Raw genomic sequence first — 19,660 nt, forward strand, 5'->3', positions numbered from 1 at the left:
GTGTTTTATCCCTTATTGATTGCCTTCTTGAAATAAAATCTTGGTTCACCTGCAACTACCCAAAGTTAAATAACAACAAGTCCAAAATGTTACTTATGGCACCAAATCCACTCTTGCCAAATCGAACAGTTTTGCACTTTCTGTGGACAACTCCTCCATGTCACATATCAACAACATAACGCGGTTGGCTTACTTTCATCTTCGCCACATCAATCGCCTGCATCTACAGTATCTCTCACTTCTCCTATCCCTGCCATACCGGTCCACAGTTTTGTCACCTCATGACTGGACTACTGGAACTCCCTTATGTTCGGTTTCCCTCCACAAACTACAACTTGTACAGAATTCTGTGTCACGCATCATCACCAGATCCCCATCGTCTTGTCACATTACTCTAGTTCTGAAGGATCTCCACTGGCTACCAATCACTTTCAGAATTAGGTATAAACGATTAACCTTTAACCTCTAATGCCATTCACAATATCGCTCTGCCATATCTGTTCAAGTTAAATTCTAAAGTCTTCATGTGCTCACCATGAGATCTGTACTGGATGCGACTCCACAGTGGAGGTCTATGGAGGTCTAAGCGGCCAGCTCCAGCCAGGTTGTCAATCCAAGTCTAGGGAGGCCTGAGTTAGTGTTACTACATTAAAACATTTTTCAATCATATGATTCAGGTGGGGAGGAGGGAAAGAAATTCTCTGGTAGAGTGCCTTTGTTCCTCTCAGTGGCAGTTTTGTGCATTCATAAGTTTGTTATCTTGGACGTACAGTAACTCTGTAATGAATTTGTGCCTAGTAACACAGTTTATGCATGTGTAAATCATTATCTGCATGTGGTTGTGGTGCAATCATGTCTTAGTATTTGAACATATATGATCAAATGATCTGCCACTAAATTATGAGTATATTCATTTAGTCAACTCAATTGTAAAATATTTTGTATCTAGATTTGTTGCTCGATACTTTATGCAATAAGATACATGAAAATTAGTTATATATTGCATCGAGTTTGCTCATATTCTCATCACAGCAAAAAGGATGTAACATTTTACAGGTAGAGTAAAAAGACAAGAAAAATGTGTGAAGAACCATTGGCTCACTAGCACAGCAGAAAATCCACTGGGAGATCGGCGAGTGTACCTGAAATGCTGAGCTGGAGTAATCATAGGTGTGGATAATCAGTGGAGTAGAAACAGACATGCAAGCAGGGAGCACCCAGCAGGATGGATCTGCTGAAGGAGGGAAAAGCGTTAGGACAGAATATGCAGCTGTTTAGATCAGGCCAAGCGATTGTACTGGGCTGTGAACTGTAGCTCGGGCACGGGACGGCAGTTAGCACTGTCCATGCGATGAGCCGTGAGCACCGTTCAACCTAGTAAAACAAAACTAACCCATCCCGTCAAGTCTAGTAATCGTGTCAGATTTATGAACCAATCAACACACTGCATTCAACAACAAGCAACCCGTCATGTAAGGGGATAGAGGAGGAACAAACTTCTCTATTGCAACTGCCTTACAATATAAATGTATATAAGTGATGGAAGTGAGCTCACTGTGACAGTCTGGAAATTCTGATTATTGTCATGAATTCCTTTATTTTCTCAGTTACAGAATGGAAATAATTTATGAGCTCCGACAGATCTCATCACCAAATTTGCCTTTTTCATGCAGAACTAATGAAACTAATGTGATGTAAGGAGTGACAGTAAATGTACACATTTGAAAGGCTGAATTGTAATTATTTTTAAACCACAATTCAAGCGAGTTCTAGAGAGACAAAGCGATGATGTGATGTGAGACCAGAGATGTTGTTTGGTGTAGAGACAGTGTCACTGAGGAAAAGACAGGAGGCAGAGCTGGAGGCAGCAGTGATGAAGATGCTGAGGTTCTGTATGGGAGTGGCCAGATTGGATAGGATCAGGAATTAATACATCAGAGGGACAGCACATGTTAAAGGCTTTGGAGATAAAGTCAGGGAGGCCAGACTGAGATGGTTCGGACATGTCCAGAGGAGAGATAGTGAATACATTGGTAGAAGGATGGCTTTGAACTGCCAGACTGGAGGCCCAGAGGAACCAAAGAGGAGGTTTATAGAGGCAGTGAAAGAGGACATGAAGGTAGTTGGAGTAAGACAAGAGGATGCAGAAGACAGGCTCAGATGGAGGAAACAGATTCCCTGCGGCGACCCCTGAAGGTAAAAGCCAAAAGGAGAAGAAGAATTCAAGCAAGTTCTAGGTTTACAAGTAACCTGAAGTCGATCATCAGACAATAAGGGGTATACACGTTTGTCAGGAATCAAAAGGACATATTGGGACGAGTATTAATGGACAAGTATTAATGGAAAAAATTTGCAGCAACATTAACATTACCCCAAAAGGCTATAAACTGTCTTCCTTTTGTGTCTGTTGAGAATACTTTGTACTTTAAACCAGTGGTCCCCAACCTTTTCTGAACCGCGGACCGGTTTAATGTCTGACAATATTTTCACGGCCCAATCTAAAGGTGTAGCAGATAAAAACTAAATAAAATGACCGGCATTAAAAACTGTGGTATTTTCGCTATAGTAGTAGTAGTAGTAGTAGTAGTAATAATAATAATAATAATAATAATAATAATAATAATAATAATAATAAAAATAATAAAAAAACATCATTTTTGAAGAAATAAAATGAAATAATGGAAATTGTAAATTACTTATAATATCAGTGTTTCTATAAATGTGTTTTTATGTTTGTTTTCTCATTAACGTTATTTAAAGCCAGGCTTTTATTTTATTGTTATATATTACGTAGACCGATATTTAGTGCTTTTATTTTGAAGGCGTCTCACCGAGACCTCGTAAACATCCGGCGCTTCGGACTTTAACGGTAAAAGTTTAACGGCAGTAGAAAGTATGTCTGAAAGACTAAACTAGTGTCGGGAATGCTAAAGTGGAGCCTAACTGACACAAAAAGCACCTGCTGATGAGGATTTGTGCAAATTTTATACCGTATTTATGTCCAGCTTGAGTTTGGTCGCTCATGTATTGTGGTAGCTTTATTGCCAACCGAGCGAGCAGCTGCGTCGGTCTGTATTTAAGTTAAATTTATATGAATGTAGAAAGACTAACTATTTTATTTTATTTTATTCCTTTATAGCTCTTACGGTGTGTTTGCAGTGTATTTACATCCAAGGAATAAAAACATTGTGAACCATCAGTTTGAGAGTCATCCATCATCAGTTGGGGATTCTACAAAAAATTTTTTTTAATAAAAAAAAAAAAAAAAAAAAAAATTTTTTTTTCATCAATTTTTTTTTTTTTTTTTTTTTTTTTTCTCTCTGTGCGGCCCGGTACCAAATGACCCACGGCCCGGTACCGGGCCGCGGCCCGGGGGTTGGGGACCACTGCTTTAAACGGCCAGAATTGTGGCGATTAACCATCACAGTGCAGTTAGAGGGTGCAGTGCTGCTTTTCTTGACTTGAGGTACTGTAGTGTCAGATGGTGGAGGTGAGGATTTTTCCAATGATACAAACCCATTTGCCACAAGGGAAACTTGATTAGCAGAGTCCCATCCCAGGCCAGCCCTCCAGCAGCAGCAGTTGGTGGATTGATGAGGACCACGCTGAAGTCCATAAAGCTGTGGATGTTAAGAGGTTATGTTGGTTTATATGCCTCTGTGACATCATGTAGACCAGGGGTCGGAAACCCAAAATGTTGAAAGAGCCATATTGGACCAAAAACGCAAAAAACAAATATGTCTGGAGACGCAAAAAATTAAAAGTCTTGTATAAGCCTTAGAATGAAGGCAACACATGCTGCATGTATCTAGTTAAAACTGGGGGAAGATTTTTTTTTCATTATGCACTTCGAGAAAAAAGTCGAAATGTCCAGAAAAAAGTCGAAATGTTGAGAAAAAAGTCAAAATGTCGAGATTAATGTTGAAGTACAATTTCGAGAAAAAAGTCGAAATGTTGAGGAAAAAAGTCGAAATGTTGAGAAAAAAGTCAAAATTTCGAGAAAAAAAGTCGAAATGTTGAGATTAAAAAGGAATGGAAAAAGGAAGAAAAAAAGAAAAAAAAAAAGGTCAAACATTTTAGAAAAAGCTCCAGCTCCAGCCCTAGTGGCTCCCACTAGGGCGGCGCTAAAGAGCCGCATGCGGCTCTAGAGCCGCGGGTTGCCGACCCCTGATGTAGACATTTCATTGAAATAAGACAATTTGACTAGGTTTAGGAATATTAGGCTAATTGGGAGCTGTATTGTATTGTGCCTCTGAATCACATTCCTCAGTCTCCCTCAAGGCCTATGCTGGGGTGCTGTACAAGAGAATCCGGCCCATACCTGAATGACAGAACACTGTTCCAAGCTGGCTGTGGAGCACTGTTTGAGGGTTTGCAAGAGTGGGTCCGAGATGCAGAAGATGTAGATGAAGAGAGTATCAGCATAACTCTTTTAAATAAACCCAAAATGCTGCTTAAGTCAAGAACAAAAAACTCAAAGCGACGAATAAAGGTGAGCCGGATGATGATGCACAGCTGAAGTACCAAAACAAGCACAATAGAATGGAAGGATGACAGACCACCAGGGAAAGAAGGGGACGCATGATGGTGTAAGGACATGGGCTTATTAGGACACAGGTATGAACAAGCAGGACGGAGGAGGGCAGGGCAAGTCAAAAAAGAACCCAGACATAAGAACAGAGAACAGAATCAAAAGGACAAGGAACTAGACTGAAACATAATCATATAAGAGGTCCAATAGAGGCTTTAAAAAAAAAAAAAAATTAACAGACCGGGCTTTTACTAATGGAACATTCAGCTCTTGTACAAAAAAATTAAAGGTTTAATCCCCATTACTGCCAGTATATCACATTTGTTCTAGGTAACACCTGGACTCACACCCTTTGTCAACTATTCTGCTCAAAACCTTCAAAGACAAAATCTCAGTGCAGAGAGGGCCCTACTTGGAAACTTCAGGATTGCCTTTTTTCTTTTGTGGATAATTTGGTCCTACTAGTGTCGTATAGCTGCGATCTGCAGTTCTCACTGGAGTGGTTTGCAGCTGAATGTGAAGTGGAGAAAATGATGCAGAAGATTGACAGGTGCAGCATCTGCAGTAATGAAGAGGGTGTTTTGTTGGAAATGGAGCTGAACATAATATACAATGTTCATTCTTTACCAGTAGATCTATTGTATGTTGCTACCTTTTAACTATTTAGAAGACATTTTAAGAAAAGATGGTACAAATTAAAAGAGCTAAATTGAGTTTCCTGCAGATGTTGGCTGGACTCCTTCCAAACTTCTCACCTTCTCTTCATAAGCAAAATCACTGCTGCTCCACATCATGAGGAGCCAGCTGAGTCGGCTGAAATATTTACTCCGGATGCCTTCTGGATGCTCCCTGGGAAGGTGTTTTGGGCATGTCCAGCTAGGAGGAGACTACTGTCAGACACATTCAGTGCTCACTGTTAATTGTATAATTCTCCACAAGATGCTCCAATTAAGTATAATTTACATTGTAGGATATGGACATAAAGCAGTCTGCAGCATTTACAAACTATTCATATCAGTTTGTAGTGAAAAGATGAATAGGATTCTGTGGAAAGACTCCATGGATGCATGTGTTTTGTAAAATATGGTTAGTTAAGAGGAAAGGGTTCAACATCTTAAATTTTTTCAATTTTAAATACTGTTGAAAAAAAAAAGAATGCAGCACAGATTTTATTAGCGAGTGATCAGTCGGTTTAGGTGAGTGTCTGCTTGAGTTTCCGGTTTGGTTTCGGGCCATTGATTGCCATTGTTAGTCTGAATCTCTGGCGTTAGCACTTTCTCTGTACTACAGTTTGAGGCCGTGACGCGGGTCACACTCGCTGTTTTGTACTGCTCGGGGCGAAGCAGAAAGAGGCGGTTTCAGCCGGTTGCAATTAGCCTAGCGATTGCAGCTGAGTCAACTTCTGGTCAGCGTTGTTACTGCCCACTTCGGGTTAGGACCACATAGCGTAAAGACCTGTGAGTCTACCTCTGCAAATCCACCAAGCAGAGGTACGAGTGTCCAACCCCGTACAACCAAAGGTGTGCAAAATGTGTACCAAAACCATCCCGGTCATCTCTGGGTACAGACCAAAACACGCCCTCCCATAGGCAGAGCAATCCACAAAACCTGTGTTGTCCCATGGTAGATCCGTCTGCCACATCCTCTGTTACCATTGGTGTCTGGAATTGTCAGTCTGCAGTTAACAAAACAAAATTAATCTGTTCATAGTTACACCTCTCAGTCATTCAGGTACTAGCCCTGACAGAGACTTGGATCCACCCAGAAAACACAACACACACCAGCTGCTCTATCCGTAGATGCAGAATTCACTCAAACACCTCGCCCTGCTGGACCAGGAGGTGGTACAGGCTTTCTAATGTCCAAAAAGTGGATCTTCACATCCATCTGTCCCATTGCTATCTGCTCATCACTCGAATAACAGGCAGTAAAGATCTCTAAGCCTTTCACGGCTTACATTCTGGTCATATACCGCCATCCAGGAGGCAACATAGATGAGTTAATCTCTGAACTGGACATGATTCTCTCTGACATTCCTGAAGATGGCTCTCCGCTAACCGTACTGGGAGACATGAACATACATATTGGCAAAACAGAGGCAAATGAGTTTCTGGCCCTCATCTACTCATTCAATCTTACACTGGTCCAGATTCACCCAACACACAAAGCTGGTAATATCTTTGACCTGGTACTGACCAGAACCTGCACTACAGCTGACGTGTGTGTCATACTACTACACCTCTCAGACAACTTCCTAGTTAAATTTTCCATTTCCTTTCCTCATGTCATTCACCCGACTCCAAAGATGGTTTCTTTCCCGCAGACACTCAGCCATACACAGCTGTCTGATGAGGTCTGCTCTACCCTCCCTTCCCTCTCAGACTTTTCCACACTATCTGTTAATGAGGCTACAGGAACACTCTGCTCCTCACTCGTCTCCTCTCTGGATAAACTCTGTCCTCTGGGGTCCAAACCAGCTGGCTAGAATCCTCCCAGTCCATGGCTCACAGAGGTTCTGAGGGACCACAGAGCTGGACTTAGGGCAGCAGAAAGAAAGTGGCGCAAATCCAAAGGGCACACTGACTTGTCTGAGTACCGACAAAAACTTTCATTTTTCACATCCAGCTTAAAGGCTGCCAAGATAGCCTTTTACCAGAAGAAAATCCAAAATGCTCCCCACACAATTGTTCATGGTGTTTAACTCTGTTCTCTCTCCACCACCTGCTCAACAACCCACTGGGTTGTCTGCAGAAACGTTTGCATTACTGAAAAGGATGCTACAATAAGTAACCGAGGCTCCGAGCCTGACCATCTCAGCCCACTCCAACCGGCTACTAGTGCCTCTCTCTGCTCCTTCCGGTCTTTAAATGAGGATGAAGTCTCTAAACTTCTAATCGGCTCAAAACCAATGACCTGTCCTCTTGATCCTATACCTACCGACATCCTGCAGAGCATTTTACCTACCGTCAATCCTGCAATAACCAACATTATTGACTCCTCTCTTAAATCTGGTGTCTTTCCCTCTGCCTTCAGACAATCTTGAGTCACCCCACTGCTGAAAAAACCCACACTCAACCCTGCCAAGGTTGAAAACGGGCCTGTCTCACTGCTCCCATTCATGTCTAAAATTCTCGATTGGGTTAGATGGACTAGAAGGACGTGTGCGGAGAGGCTCCCCAGCGCAGATTCAATAACTTTAAGTAAGGACTCGTTATTCTTGCAGAAAATGAAAATCTAGACATAAAAAAAGCCGAAACAAAAAGACCCAACGGACAAAATCCACAATGCCGAAAACTCAAGATAAAAACAGCTCAGCTACCAAAAATAGCAAAATAGCATCGCAAACTAGCGGCCACTCACGTGGAGCTACAGGACACCCCGGAACAAGCATAACGCCGGGAGAACTTGAGAAAGGACATTAACTCACTTCACACAGATATGAGCGGTAAACTTGATGGTTTGGCCGAGTATATGCAGGGGCTGAAGGAGCGAATGGGTAAAATGGAGACGTTAGTGGGGCAAGTGGAGGACTTGGCCTGTCAAAATGGTTATCAATAACCTTAGACTTTAGCTCAAGAATTGAGGCAATAAAGCTGAATATATTACCTAGACGGTTATACCTATTCCTCTCCCTACCGGTTCGGATCCCAGGCTCTCAATTTACAGCATGGGACAGACAGATATCACGGTCATATGGGAATGCAAAAGACCTAGAGTCAAATTCAAAACACTCCAACTGGAGAAACTAAACGGCCTTGCGTTACCCAATTTAATAGAATACTTACGCTGCTCAGCTGAGATACATGGTATGTTGGTGTTCGCCAGAATACCATGCTAAATGGAAGAATATAGAGCTAACCCAGAGCAAAAGACTACCTCAGACCAGGTTAGGAGAAAAACACTACAGACATCAGGAAGACGACAACTTTACTGTTTCTGAAACACTAAAAACATGGACGGAAATAGTCAGGAAATATAAACTTGAAGGAGACTGTAGGTTATTGCTATGGCCTTCACAGACAACTCTTTTCAGACCAGGACAAACTGACAAAACCTTTACAACATGGACAGATAGGGGTATTACAGCCATATGCACAATGACAGCAGGTAACATTTTTAAGTCATTTGAAAGGCGAATTTGAACTACAGTAGAAAACAAAGACCTGTTTTGCTTATTACAACTAATACACTTTTTTGATACACAGGTCAAAATTGTTATATCATCAGAAAGTAATGTGCTGATTAAAATGATGACAAATGCCTACAAGGAAATGCCCTCCAAAGCTGTCTCTAAACTATACACATGTCTACAGAAATGTAATAAACACGTCACTGTATATAAAATCTAAATGGGAAAGTGAATTACAGACCAAAATTTCAGAGTGTGAGTGGAGCCTATTATGCAAAACACAACATAGCTCTACAAGCTCCAAACGCTGGAGAGAGTTTGGATGGAACAATCTGACACGTTTTTTTGTCACACCTGAAATAAGAAGCAAACAGACTGGATTACAACAGAAATGTTGGAAACAATGTGGAAGCTATAATGGCAATTACAGTCATATTTTCTGGTCATGTGCCAAATTACAATCTTTCTGGGATGACAGTATTGGGCTTTTGGAGGTCATTTTAAATTATAAGGTTCCCAGGGACCCATGGGTTCTGTATCTGGAATTGATCCCAGAAGGAGATTTTATGAAAGAAGATAGGTACCTCTTCAAAATAATGACTGTTGCCTATAAGAAGGCCATTACAAGTAACTGGTTGAAAAGTGACGCTCCACAAACAGGACATTGGATGGACATTATGGAGATCTACGCAATGGAAAAAATGACCTTTCATCTGCGATTCAAAGCAGGTGACTTTACACAAAACTGGAGAAAATGGACATTATTCAAAGACAAAAACAATGCTCACTCAACTTAATGAGAATTAGTATGCCCCCTCTTGTACTATTTTAACTTTATGTTTTTTAATGTTATGTACTGTAACATGTATACATATACAAAAATAACTAAATAAAGAGTTTAAAAGAAATTCTAGATGGACCCGTCTTCAGTCAGGTCTCAAAGTTGCTTCGCGACAACTGCCTGTATGATCCACATCAGTCTGGCTTCAGGCAGGACATCCCTAAACTGAAACTGCTCTTCTGTCAGTTACTGAGTCACTACAGGCTGCTAGATCTGCTGGTCTGTCCTCAGTTTTCATACTGCTTGACCTGCTTGCTGCCTTTGAGACGGTCAACCACCAAATCCTCCTCTCCACACTCTCAAAGCTTGGAATTTCAGCATCTGTCCTCTTGTGGTTCAAGTCTTACTTCGAGGAAGATCCTTCAGAGTATCATGTTAAGGACGAGTGTCCAGATCACATGAGTTGGCAACAGGGGTGCCACAGGGATCAGTGCCTGGCCCTCTTCTCTTTTCACTATACACCTCTTCACTAGGTGAAATCATCAGCTCTCATGGATTCTCCTACCACTGCTACGCCGATGACACCCAGCTCTTCCTTTCCTTCCCACCTGGCAAAACTGCTGTCTCAATGCGCATATCGGCCTGTTTTTCTGATATCTCTCTCTGCATGGATGAAGGACCGTCACCTTCAGCTAAATCTGTCCAAGACTGAGCTTATTGTCGGTCCAGCCAGTCATTCCTTACCTCCTCAGATAAGTCTGCAGCTGGATTCCACCACACTTGTGCCCACGTCTTCTGCTAGGAATCTTGGTGTGATATTAGACAGCCAGCTGACCTTTAAGGACCATGTTGCCTCGGTTTCCTGGTCTTGCCGATTTGCTCTTTACAACATCAGGTTAATCAGACCCTACCTGACAAAACATATGACACAGCTCCTGGTGCAGGCTATGGTGATTTCACCCATTGACTACTGTAATTCCTTGTTGGTCGGCGTTCCAGCGTGCTCAGTTAAACCTCTGCAGATTCCCAGAATACAACCATGTCACTCCGCTGCTAATCTCTTTGTACTGGCTTCCAGTTGCAGCACGCACCAAGTCCCTCTCGACAGCTCCGGTGCGTGTTGATTTTTAATCAACACTCACGAAACCATAATGAAGATGAATCTCTAACACACACACACACACACATACACAGTTCTTAGGAGAGAACAAGATGGAGGCACAGCAGCTGCCAACTAATATTACAAGCATAGAGGAAAGGAAAGGAAGCAGTAAAGGAGACAAGAGTGCAATGAATGGAGTATTGAGAAGAAGAACAAAGGGAATTGGTTGGACTAAAGCAGGTTTTAATCTAACCTATATTCAAGTGTGTGCATAATTTTTGCTTATACTAAAACGTATGAATATCAAAGTAAGATTATCAACCATTTCTGCTCTAAGATTGTCTTACTCCTTATATCTTTAGGAGATATTTCTAAGGAAATGTGGCAAAAATGCTTTGAATATATGGTTTTCTTCAAATGCCATACATTTAAGGATTCTATCTCCCGATTAAAATCTCCACGGCAGCTTCAAGCACCATTGCTAATCTCTTTCAAAGCCACCAATCTTGACACGTTCAAGACTTATTTATAGTTTCTCATGAGGCAAACATACTGTACAATGCTCATTCATTCAATTCATACGTATTAGCTGTAAGATGTAATTATATATAGGATGTGATCATTGTTCAGGGATATGGGTCTCATATCACTGAACATGCTAGGAGATACAAGTATGTAACACAGTGTCCTGGGTATATAATGCTGTTTTCATTTAAAGCAGACTTTTGTGGTTACCTGAGAGATGTTCATATTTCACTGAAAGGAGACACACTTTTAACCTTGAATGAAACAAGAAAACACTGTGATGTCTCTGCATTTGTAGTTTTAAAGGGAATTGTTCATTTTTGCAGACATGCTGTCTTTTTGTCTACCTAAATACCCCCAAAACAGAACAGTCTTAATTATTTGTGCTGTATAATAACAATAAATGAACACGTTCTCTCAATTTCAGTACATTCTGCATAAGTCTATCTGTGTATCTGTGCTTTAGACAGGGAAACCACCTGTGGAGGACCTGTTCTCAGACCTGTGTGATGGACGACGCCTGCTGGAACTGTTGGAGGGGCTGATGAGACATGGGCTGGTATGGAAAAAAACAACCACACAGCGAGTTGGGGTATACATGTTCCAGCAGTGGTTAGCTTCTGCGATGTGTATAAATGACTAGACTCAAGCTGTTCAATCATCCAAAGGAGCTTACAATAATGTAATATGACCATAAACACAAAAACATAAATGGGAAATATCTGGTGACATAAACTATTAAATTAAGACTGATAAAATACTAGATTAAAAGAAAAAAATTAAAAGAGTTCACCTTTACCAACAAGAAAAGATGCGGTGTATTCTGGTCATTTTATGTTTTTTTGTTTGCTGGTTGGTTCGGGAGCATTATAAAAAATGTAACCACTGCACAGTAAAGAGAAAGTTGTTTAGTTTCCGTTTTTAATCCAACATTTGCTGCTAATTCCGCACCAGAAGTTTCCCATTTCAGATTGTCGAAATAAGGGTTAATTACCGGAAGTATGACGTTTATATTGCTCATAACTTGCCAGAAGGGAATATGATTGTAATATGATTGTCAAATTCAAAAGTCTTTATTTCAAACACGATAGTGTAAGGTAATAGACATGCTTGCAATGTATTGACACAAATGAGCACAACAATCAATCAAAACAATTATAGAAGTATATCAAAATATGCACAATATATAATAGAGATGGAAATTAATCTTTCTGACACCACTCTTCTCACGTTGGTTTAAATCTCTATAAAATGACTGTGTTGTTCCTTCCTTTTATATTAAGTTGCTACTGTATAATGGGCTAGACACCCAAATTCCCCTTTCAAGAGGTGTTATTCATCAGCAATATATTGTGTGTGTGTATGTGTGTGTGTGTGTGTGTGTATGTGTGTGTGTGTGTGTGTGTGTGTGTGTGTGTGTGTGTGTAGGTGAGGTTGGAGAAAGGCTTCACTCGTGTCCACTCACTTAACAATGTCAACCGCGCTCTGCAGATCCTGCAGAAGAACAATGTGAGTATGTGCACACACACACATCACTTAATTTATCCCAATGGGGCCAGTGAATGCAGTAATTTAAAATGTCAAAATACTGAGAAATCCAATGAAGTCAACTTGCACAACCTGTACGATTTAGAATAGTAACTCTGGGAGAAAAGGCAACCAAAACGTTTGAGACAACAAACTTGATCCAACACTTAAAAAAGGATCACGCTCCTGGGCCTTCAGAATTTTATGATCCTAATAAAGGCTGAAGGCTTTAAATACAGCTAGTAGAGTATAGGCCACTGCTGTCTGTCATTACATAACTTATATTATAGAGCCTATATTATTCGAACTGGTCAAGATGGGTGCTGGCAGGCCAGCAAACCAGACATTGGTGCTCAGTGAGCAGAGTTCTTGTCCTGTCGGTACTGGTCATGACGCTCATTCATCAAAGTGGCTCCCATATAACTTCATGTAGTTTAAATTATTTATTTTAAATTTCCTCCCCTACACGGTTGTCTTGAATGGTGAATTAAATTATTGAGACCAAAACCCTTTTGTGTCGAGGTTTCATGCTTAATTCTGTTTTAAAAAAGAAACGAAACATGACAGAAGCTAGCGTATTTTACAAGCTGGATAGCCACACCAAAATATCATACTGCCATTATACTGTCGGTGGAACAGTTTTAAAGAAATGATCCACAAGAAGTTTGAACAGCATCACGTCAAAGTATTATGACATCAAATAAAGCAATGTTTTTGTGTCTCAACAATTCTTCTGCAGGTTGATTTGGTGAATATAGGAGCAGCGGATATCGTTGATGGGAATCACAAACTGATTCTCGGCCTCATCTGGAGTATCATTCTCCACTGGCAGGTATGCGTGGTTCCCCTCCGGTTAGTCCGGCTTCCTCCCAGGCCAAAAACATGCATGTTAGTTTAATTGAGGATTCTAAATCGCACGTAGGTGTGAGTGTGATAGTGCATGTTATATATAGCATGCACTATCGATTATTAGGTTGGGGTGCAGGGTCGGGGAAAGGTTTGAGAAGGGGCAGGGCCAGGGAGAGGAGTCTTAACGGACAAATCTCTCCCCGGCCTGACCGGGCCGTTACCCTGCCCCTCTCACTCCCACGCTGCAGGTTCCGGTGTCCGGCAAAGGATGCTGCAACATGGACAAAAGAGAGAAAAGGGAGGAGAAGGGGGGGCCAGCACAAGAAACTACAGGAACGACTCTGGCACACTAGAGTTTACACTACCTAGAGATTTACCAACATCAGCTAGAAGATTACTAAACACTAACTATAGGCTTTACTAAACAGAAATGTTTTAAGTTTAGTTTTAAAGGTGGAGGTGGTGTCAGCCTCCTTAACCCAGATTGGAAGTTGGTTCCATAGTAATGGTGCCTGATAGCAGAACGCCCGCCCTCCAAATCTACATTTGGATACTCTAGGAACTACGAGTAAACCTGCACTCTGAGAACGGAGAGCTCTCACAGGAACATAAGGTACTATCAGGTCTTGCAAATAATGCGGAGCTAAGCCGTTTTGGGCTTGATGGAATTGATCGAATCTCCCATCAATTATTATTTAAGGTTCTGAAATTGAGACAGTGTCACAATATAGGTATCTTGGATTCCTAATTGATGGTTCAATGTCTTTTAAGCCTCATATTCAGCATCTACTCAAGAAGTTGAAGCTGAAATTGGGTTTTTATTTTAGAAATAAGGCCTGATTTTCCTTTTATTCCAAAAAGTTGTTGTTGAATCAACTTTTATGTCTGTGCTTGACTATGGCGATGTCCTTTAAGTTCTTGGTTTGCCCGGGTGGGATGGTCTGCTCTGGCCACCCGTAGACTTTTCATTGGTATGTCTTTGTTTATAAGGCCATTCTCGACCTGCTTCCAGCTTATTTGGGGAGGTATCTCTCTCAAAAAAGCACTGGGAGGCAGAATCTTCGGTCGCAAGACTTATTTTTATTGACTGTACCAAGGGTCCGCACTGGACGAGCTAGCAAGTCTTCCAGCTCTGCTGCCCCCTCTGCTTGCAATGACTTGCAGATCTTAAAATTTAATAATCTGGTGTCACTTGATGCTTTTAAGGTTCTTCTGAAAGACTTGGAAGCAAGTACAACTGGCTGTAGATGCTTTGACCACTGATTTTGTCTGTGATCTGTATTTCTCATTTGTTTTTAACTGTTTTGTTATTGTTTGTTTGTGCAACTTTGTGTTTGTGCTGCTGTCTGTCTTGGCCAGGACTCTCTTGTAAAAGAGATTTTTAATCTCAACAAGACTTTTTTTTTTCCTGGTTAAATAAAGGTTATAATAAATAATGTGGCCATGTGATAGACTGGTGACCTGTCCAGGGGGTACCACTGCCTCTCACCTGTAATTAACTGGGATAGGCGCCAACCAAAAACAATATTGTGTGCTTTTTACATTTTTGCGGTATTTCCTAGTTTTTTTGTTTAATTGAATTCTTCATTTAACTTACCCTAAATGAGAATTTATTCATTTAGTTAGTCTTAAAACACCCAGTGCACAGAAAATAAAGGTGTCCCTAGACTGTTAATTACACACACAGATGTTACAGTACTTGCAATATATAATTGAGCCTATTCAGACAGCCACTTAAGAAAATACACTGAAGACAAACAAGATACAATATGTAAAATGATGGCATTATCACTGCAGATTGTTCCTGTCTGTTGCTCAGAGGTTAATGAAGCACAAAATTGGTAAGTGTTTAGTCAGTTGTCATTGCTGGAAACCCAAAGCAGGTGGACGGAAATGCACACTAGTGCTTTGAGAAGAAAAAGACATCCTACCTGAAAGTCCTGTGTCCACATTCCATACTCTGTAGCAATTTGAACAGCCTATGCTTCAGAGTAATATTAATGAGAATCATACCGCAAGATGGTGTCATATCCATAATGTTGGAGTGAGCCTTGGAATATGCAGGGAAACATACTGTAGCTTTGTAACCCCAAAGGCATGAACTGGCGCTTTTCCACTAGTACCTACTCAGCCCGACTCGCCTCGGTTTTGCGCTTTTCCACTAGGGGTTGAGGCGTGCCGAGTAGAGTAGAGAGTAGAGTAGAGTAGAGTAGATACTTTTTCTGTAACTACTGCCGAGGTTCTAAGCAGCTGAGTCGGGCTGCATCTGACGTCATCACACTTAGGGATGGGAATCGAGAACCGGTTCTTGTTGAGAACCGGTTCCCAGTGTTACAACTCCTTGGAATAGTTTTTGCCTTTTTTGCAAACGATTCCCTTATTGATTCCAGTGGGCGCGAATGACGTCATCACGCATGTTGCGTAGTTACGCAACATGCGCATTCGTGCCCAACAGGAAAACATGGGGACAAAGTGGCATAAACGCTCGAAAGTTTGGTTACATTTCACCAAAAAGGATGACAACAGGGCGACAATACTTGCAATGTGGACATTTCAACAAAGGGAGGAAACTGTTAGGGCTCGGCCGGCTGGGCTTTCTTCCGCAACCTGGGAGCGCGGAGTCAGCCGGTGAGTGGCAGGAAGAGCCGCGCGCTCGGCCACGATGACGAGCGCTCTGGCGGACAGCGGAGCTCCTGACATAAGTGCAGCTCATCAGCTCATCTATGAGAGAAGTTAAAGAGCATCTACCGCTAGCTTCTCCTTTCATCAAGGCAGGGAAGAGTATCAGGCCAGAATAGATGAATGTCATCGAGCAGTGACTAAGTTTGTTACTGGACATTCTTGTGTAATTGCCAAAGAATAATTTGTTGTATTTAGTTAATTTCTACAGAAGAATATTTATTTTATTATTATTATTTTATATTAAATACATATTTTATACTACAAATAATTTTGTGGGGACCCCCTGGCTCACCATCGAGGAGCCCAAGGCTGGGGGCGTCTTAAGATCTCACTTCTTCTTTTTTCCAAATGAGAATCGATAAGAGAATCGATAAAGAATCGAAACGTCAAACAGAATCGAAAATGGAATCGGAATCGGAAAAAATCTTATCAATTCCCATCCCTAATCACACTACAGGCCACCGATTGGTCGGGGGGTTGGAGTCAGACGTCTGAGTCAGGATGTGACATCAGCGAAAGAGCGACTCGCGGCTTCTTGTTGATTTTATTCAACAGGCAATGGCAGAAAAAGTCTGTTTCATGATCCAACTCTGAGGTGCAGATGTTCATAAACCTGGTGGTTGAGGAGAGAATTAAAAAGGGATCTAGACGGGCGATAAGGAACGACCAGATCCACCAGGAGCTCTGTCTCTTCATAGCTGCTCGCGGCTCCAGCTGACTTTTCAGCAGCGCAGAGACAAACCAAAAAAAAATAAAAAACGTTGCTTCTTGAAGCTTCTCTCTCTCTCATTTTTTAACTTGATCTCGAACACAAGCAACAGACCCAGCAGCACATCTATCATCTCCTACATCTTTAGTGTTGTTGTCTTCTTCGTTTAGATCACACAATCTAATACATCACAGCAGCTTCGCTCCAACCCTCCTATTTTCTAATCTGGGTGTTGAAAAGAAACGAGGGCAAGGCGATTAGAGTCGAGACGGGCTGAGTAGGTACTAGTGGAAAAGCGCCAAATGATAACTGCTGAGATTCAGTTTGGCTTACTTAGTGGGGAATCATGCATTGATCTATCTGACCATGGCCAAAGTTCTTGAACCTTGACCATCTGCAACGCTCAATTGTTTAGAAAGTGGTAGAGCTGTTTCTTTCTCAAGAGTTTGCTTTGCAAGTGTGCTGCCTTGTGTTGTCTCTGGACCGTTGTCTTCATGTTAATCTCTCAGCAGAGCATCTGTCCCATGGTGCTGTCTGTCCTGTAAAAGTATGTGATTAAGTTTCCTTTGACCATATGCCGATGCAGAGCAAAACGCTGACGCTTTCTAAAATACACCCAATCAATGGAGATAAATAAACCATTTTCTCTCCATGGAAGTGCACCATGCTTTTGTGATCAGTTCTTAGACCTGTCTTTGTTTGTGTCTTTAGGTAAAGGATGTAATGAAGTATGTGATGGCGGGCCTACAGCAGACTAACAGTGAGAAGATTCTGCTGAGTTGGGTTCGTCAAAATATACAGCAATATCCTCAGGTATGTTCCTTTACTTTTCACTCAAACTTGGTGAAGAAAAAAAAAATGTGGTGAAAAGATTCACTGCAAAAGTATCTTCAATGCCAATTTCTGTTGTAAAGTCGCAAAAACAACTATTTATTTATTTATTTATATTTATGTGAATCTTGATAAAATCTCTTCAATATCACAGTGTAGCTTAGGCACATCTGCACATCTGGTCCATCATATTCAATGAGTCCTTTCAGTGACATAAATCAACATGAACAATCAAAATTGTGGTAAATGGTTTCACCACACAGAGCATTCTGCAAATTCATTATTCGCTTAGTGGAAGAAATTTGGTCGGTTTTGGTGAAACATATCCAAATACAGATAGCCAAAAAGTAGGAGCATAATTGACCAGTTACCTTGATCAAACTTAGTTAAAAAAAACACAGGGATCTCTGTAAAAAAAAGTAATCCAAAAGCAAAATTCAATGATGAAGTAAAAATGACTACATTTAACACATTTGTGTAGTATATTTGTAGTTATATCCCTGCCAATAACAACTTCTTGTGTAGCAAATGACAAGCCAGGTGTGGCTGAAAAGACAGTAACCACTCTTTCAACTTTGGCAGCAATTATAGTATCTAACCCAGATGTTCATCTGATGCCTCGGCTGGGTGGGAGTATAGTGAGGCTAACGTGTAATACTACTAGACCAGGGGTCGGCAACCCAAAATGTTGAAAGAGCCATATTGGACCAAAAACACAAAAAACAAATATGTCTGGAGCCGCAAAAAGTGAAAAGTCTTTTATAAGCCTTAGAATGAAGGCAAGTGGCGAAAGGAGAAATGTCAAAAAAAAGTCGAAATGTCGAGAAAAAAGTCGAAATGTCGAGAAAAAAGTTGAAATGTTGAGATTAATGTTGAAGTACAATCTCGAGAAAAAAGTCGAAATGTCGAGAAAAAAGTCAAAATGTTGAGAAAAAAGTCTAAATTTCGAGAAAAAAGTTGAAATGTCGAGATTAATGTTGAAGTACAATTTTGAGAAAAAAGTCCAAATGTCGAGAAAAAGTCGAAATGTCGAGAAAAAAGTTGAAAAGTCGAGATTAAAAAGGAAAGGAAAAAGGACGAAATAAAGAAGAAAAAAGAAGAAAAAAAAGGATAAAAAGGTCAAAAGCTCCAGGGAGCCACTAGGGCGGCGCGAAGGGCATTATCCTGCTTTTACCAAGGTCACTTACCAAAAAACATAAATATTAAATCAGTTATTCATGCTTTAATGTGTTTTCAGTTGAAATCATTATTTTTACAACAATCCACATCTGAGCGGCTGAGCGGACTATTTAATCTCTCGTCTGCAGCCGTTGTAACCTGGTAAGTTACAACGTTTTTTAACAAGCCATAACTCAGTTTCCTTGGCAACACCTGAGGGTCTGACTAATACCTGGAACAATCACTACCGTCCCATAAGGTCCTTATGCAATGGACACAGTGTTGACTTCTCCAGTAACTAGGATGTACCAGAGATATGACTTAGCAACGGGGGATATTTTAGTCTAATATTAGGCGATCAATCATTCAAATAAATAAACGTTTCATTAAGCTACAAATATTATCAATCATTCAAATAAATAAATGTTTCATTAAGCTACAAATATTATCATTCATTCAAATAAATAAATGTTTCATTAAGCTACAAATATTATCATTCATTCAAATAAACAAACGTTTAATTAAGCTACAAATATTATCAACCATTCAAATAAATAAACGTTTCATTAAGCTACAAATATTATCAATCATTCAAATAAACAAACGTTTAATTAAGCTACAAATATTATCAATCATTCAAATAAATAAACAAACGTTTCATTAAGCTACAAATATTATCAACCATTCAAATAAATAAATGTTATAACATATAATATAATAACCTCTTCTGCATCCTAGTCATAGAAATTGTTAAATTCACCAAATAAATTGAAAGAAATTACAAAATCACTCATGTGTCCGTCCTGTGGTAGCCGGCTCTTCTTCTCTGAATCTCC

At 40.6% G+C, this 19,660-nt stretch overlaps 1 protein-coding gene across 3 annotated transcripts in view; it reads left to right on the forward strand.

Annotated features, from left to right (window-relative positions):
* The window catches only part of dmd (dystrophin), a 361,679-nt gene that overhangs the window by 110,901 nt on the left and 231,118 nt on the right, over nucleotides 1-19,660 (forward strand). For all 3 annotated transcript variants that reach the window (XM_061715918.1, XM_061715919.1, XM_061715920.1), the window contains exons 3-6: nucleotides 11,535-11,627; nucleotides 12,497-12,577; nucleotides 13,335-13,427; nucleotides 17,547-17,648. In XM_061715918.1, coding sequence (XP_061571902.1) covers nucleotides 11,535-11,627; nucleotides 12,497-12,577; nucleotides 13,335-13,427; nucleotides 17,547-17,648 — 369 coding nt within the window. The remainder of the gene's footprint in view (nucleotides 1-11,534; nucleotides 11,628-12,496; nucleotides 12,578-13,334; nucleotides 13,428-17,546; nucleotides 17,649-19,660) is intronic.

The sequence above is a fragment of the Cololabis saira genome, chromosome 24 (genome assembly GCF_033807715.1).
Source record: "Cololabis saira isolate AMF1-May2022 chromosome 24, fColSai1.1, whole genome shotgun sequence".
Classification (NCBI taxonomy): domain Eukaryota; kingdom Metazoa; phylum Chordata; class Actinopteri; order Beloniformes; family Belonidae; genus Cololabis; species Cololabis saira.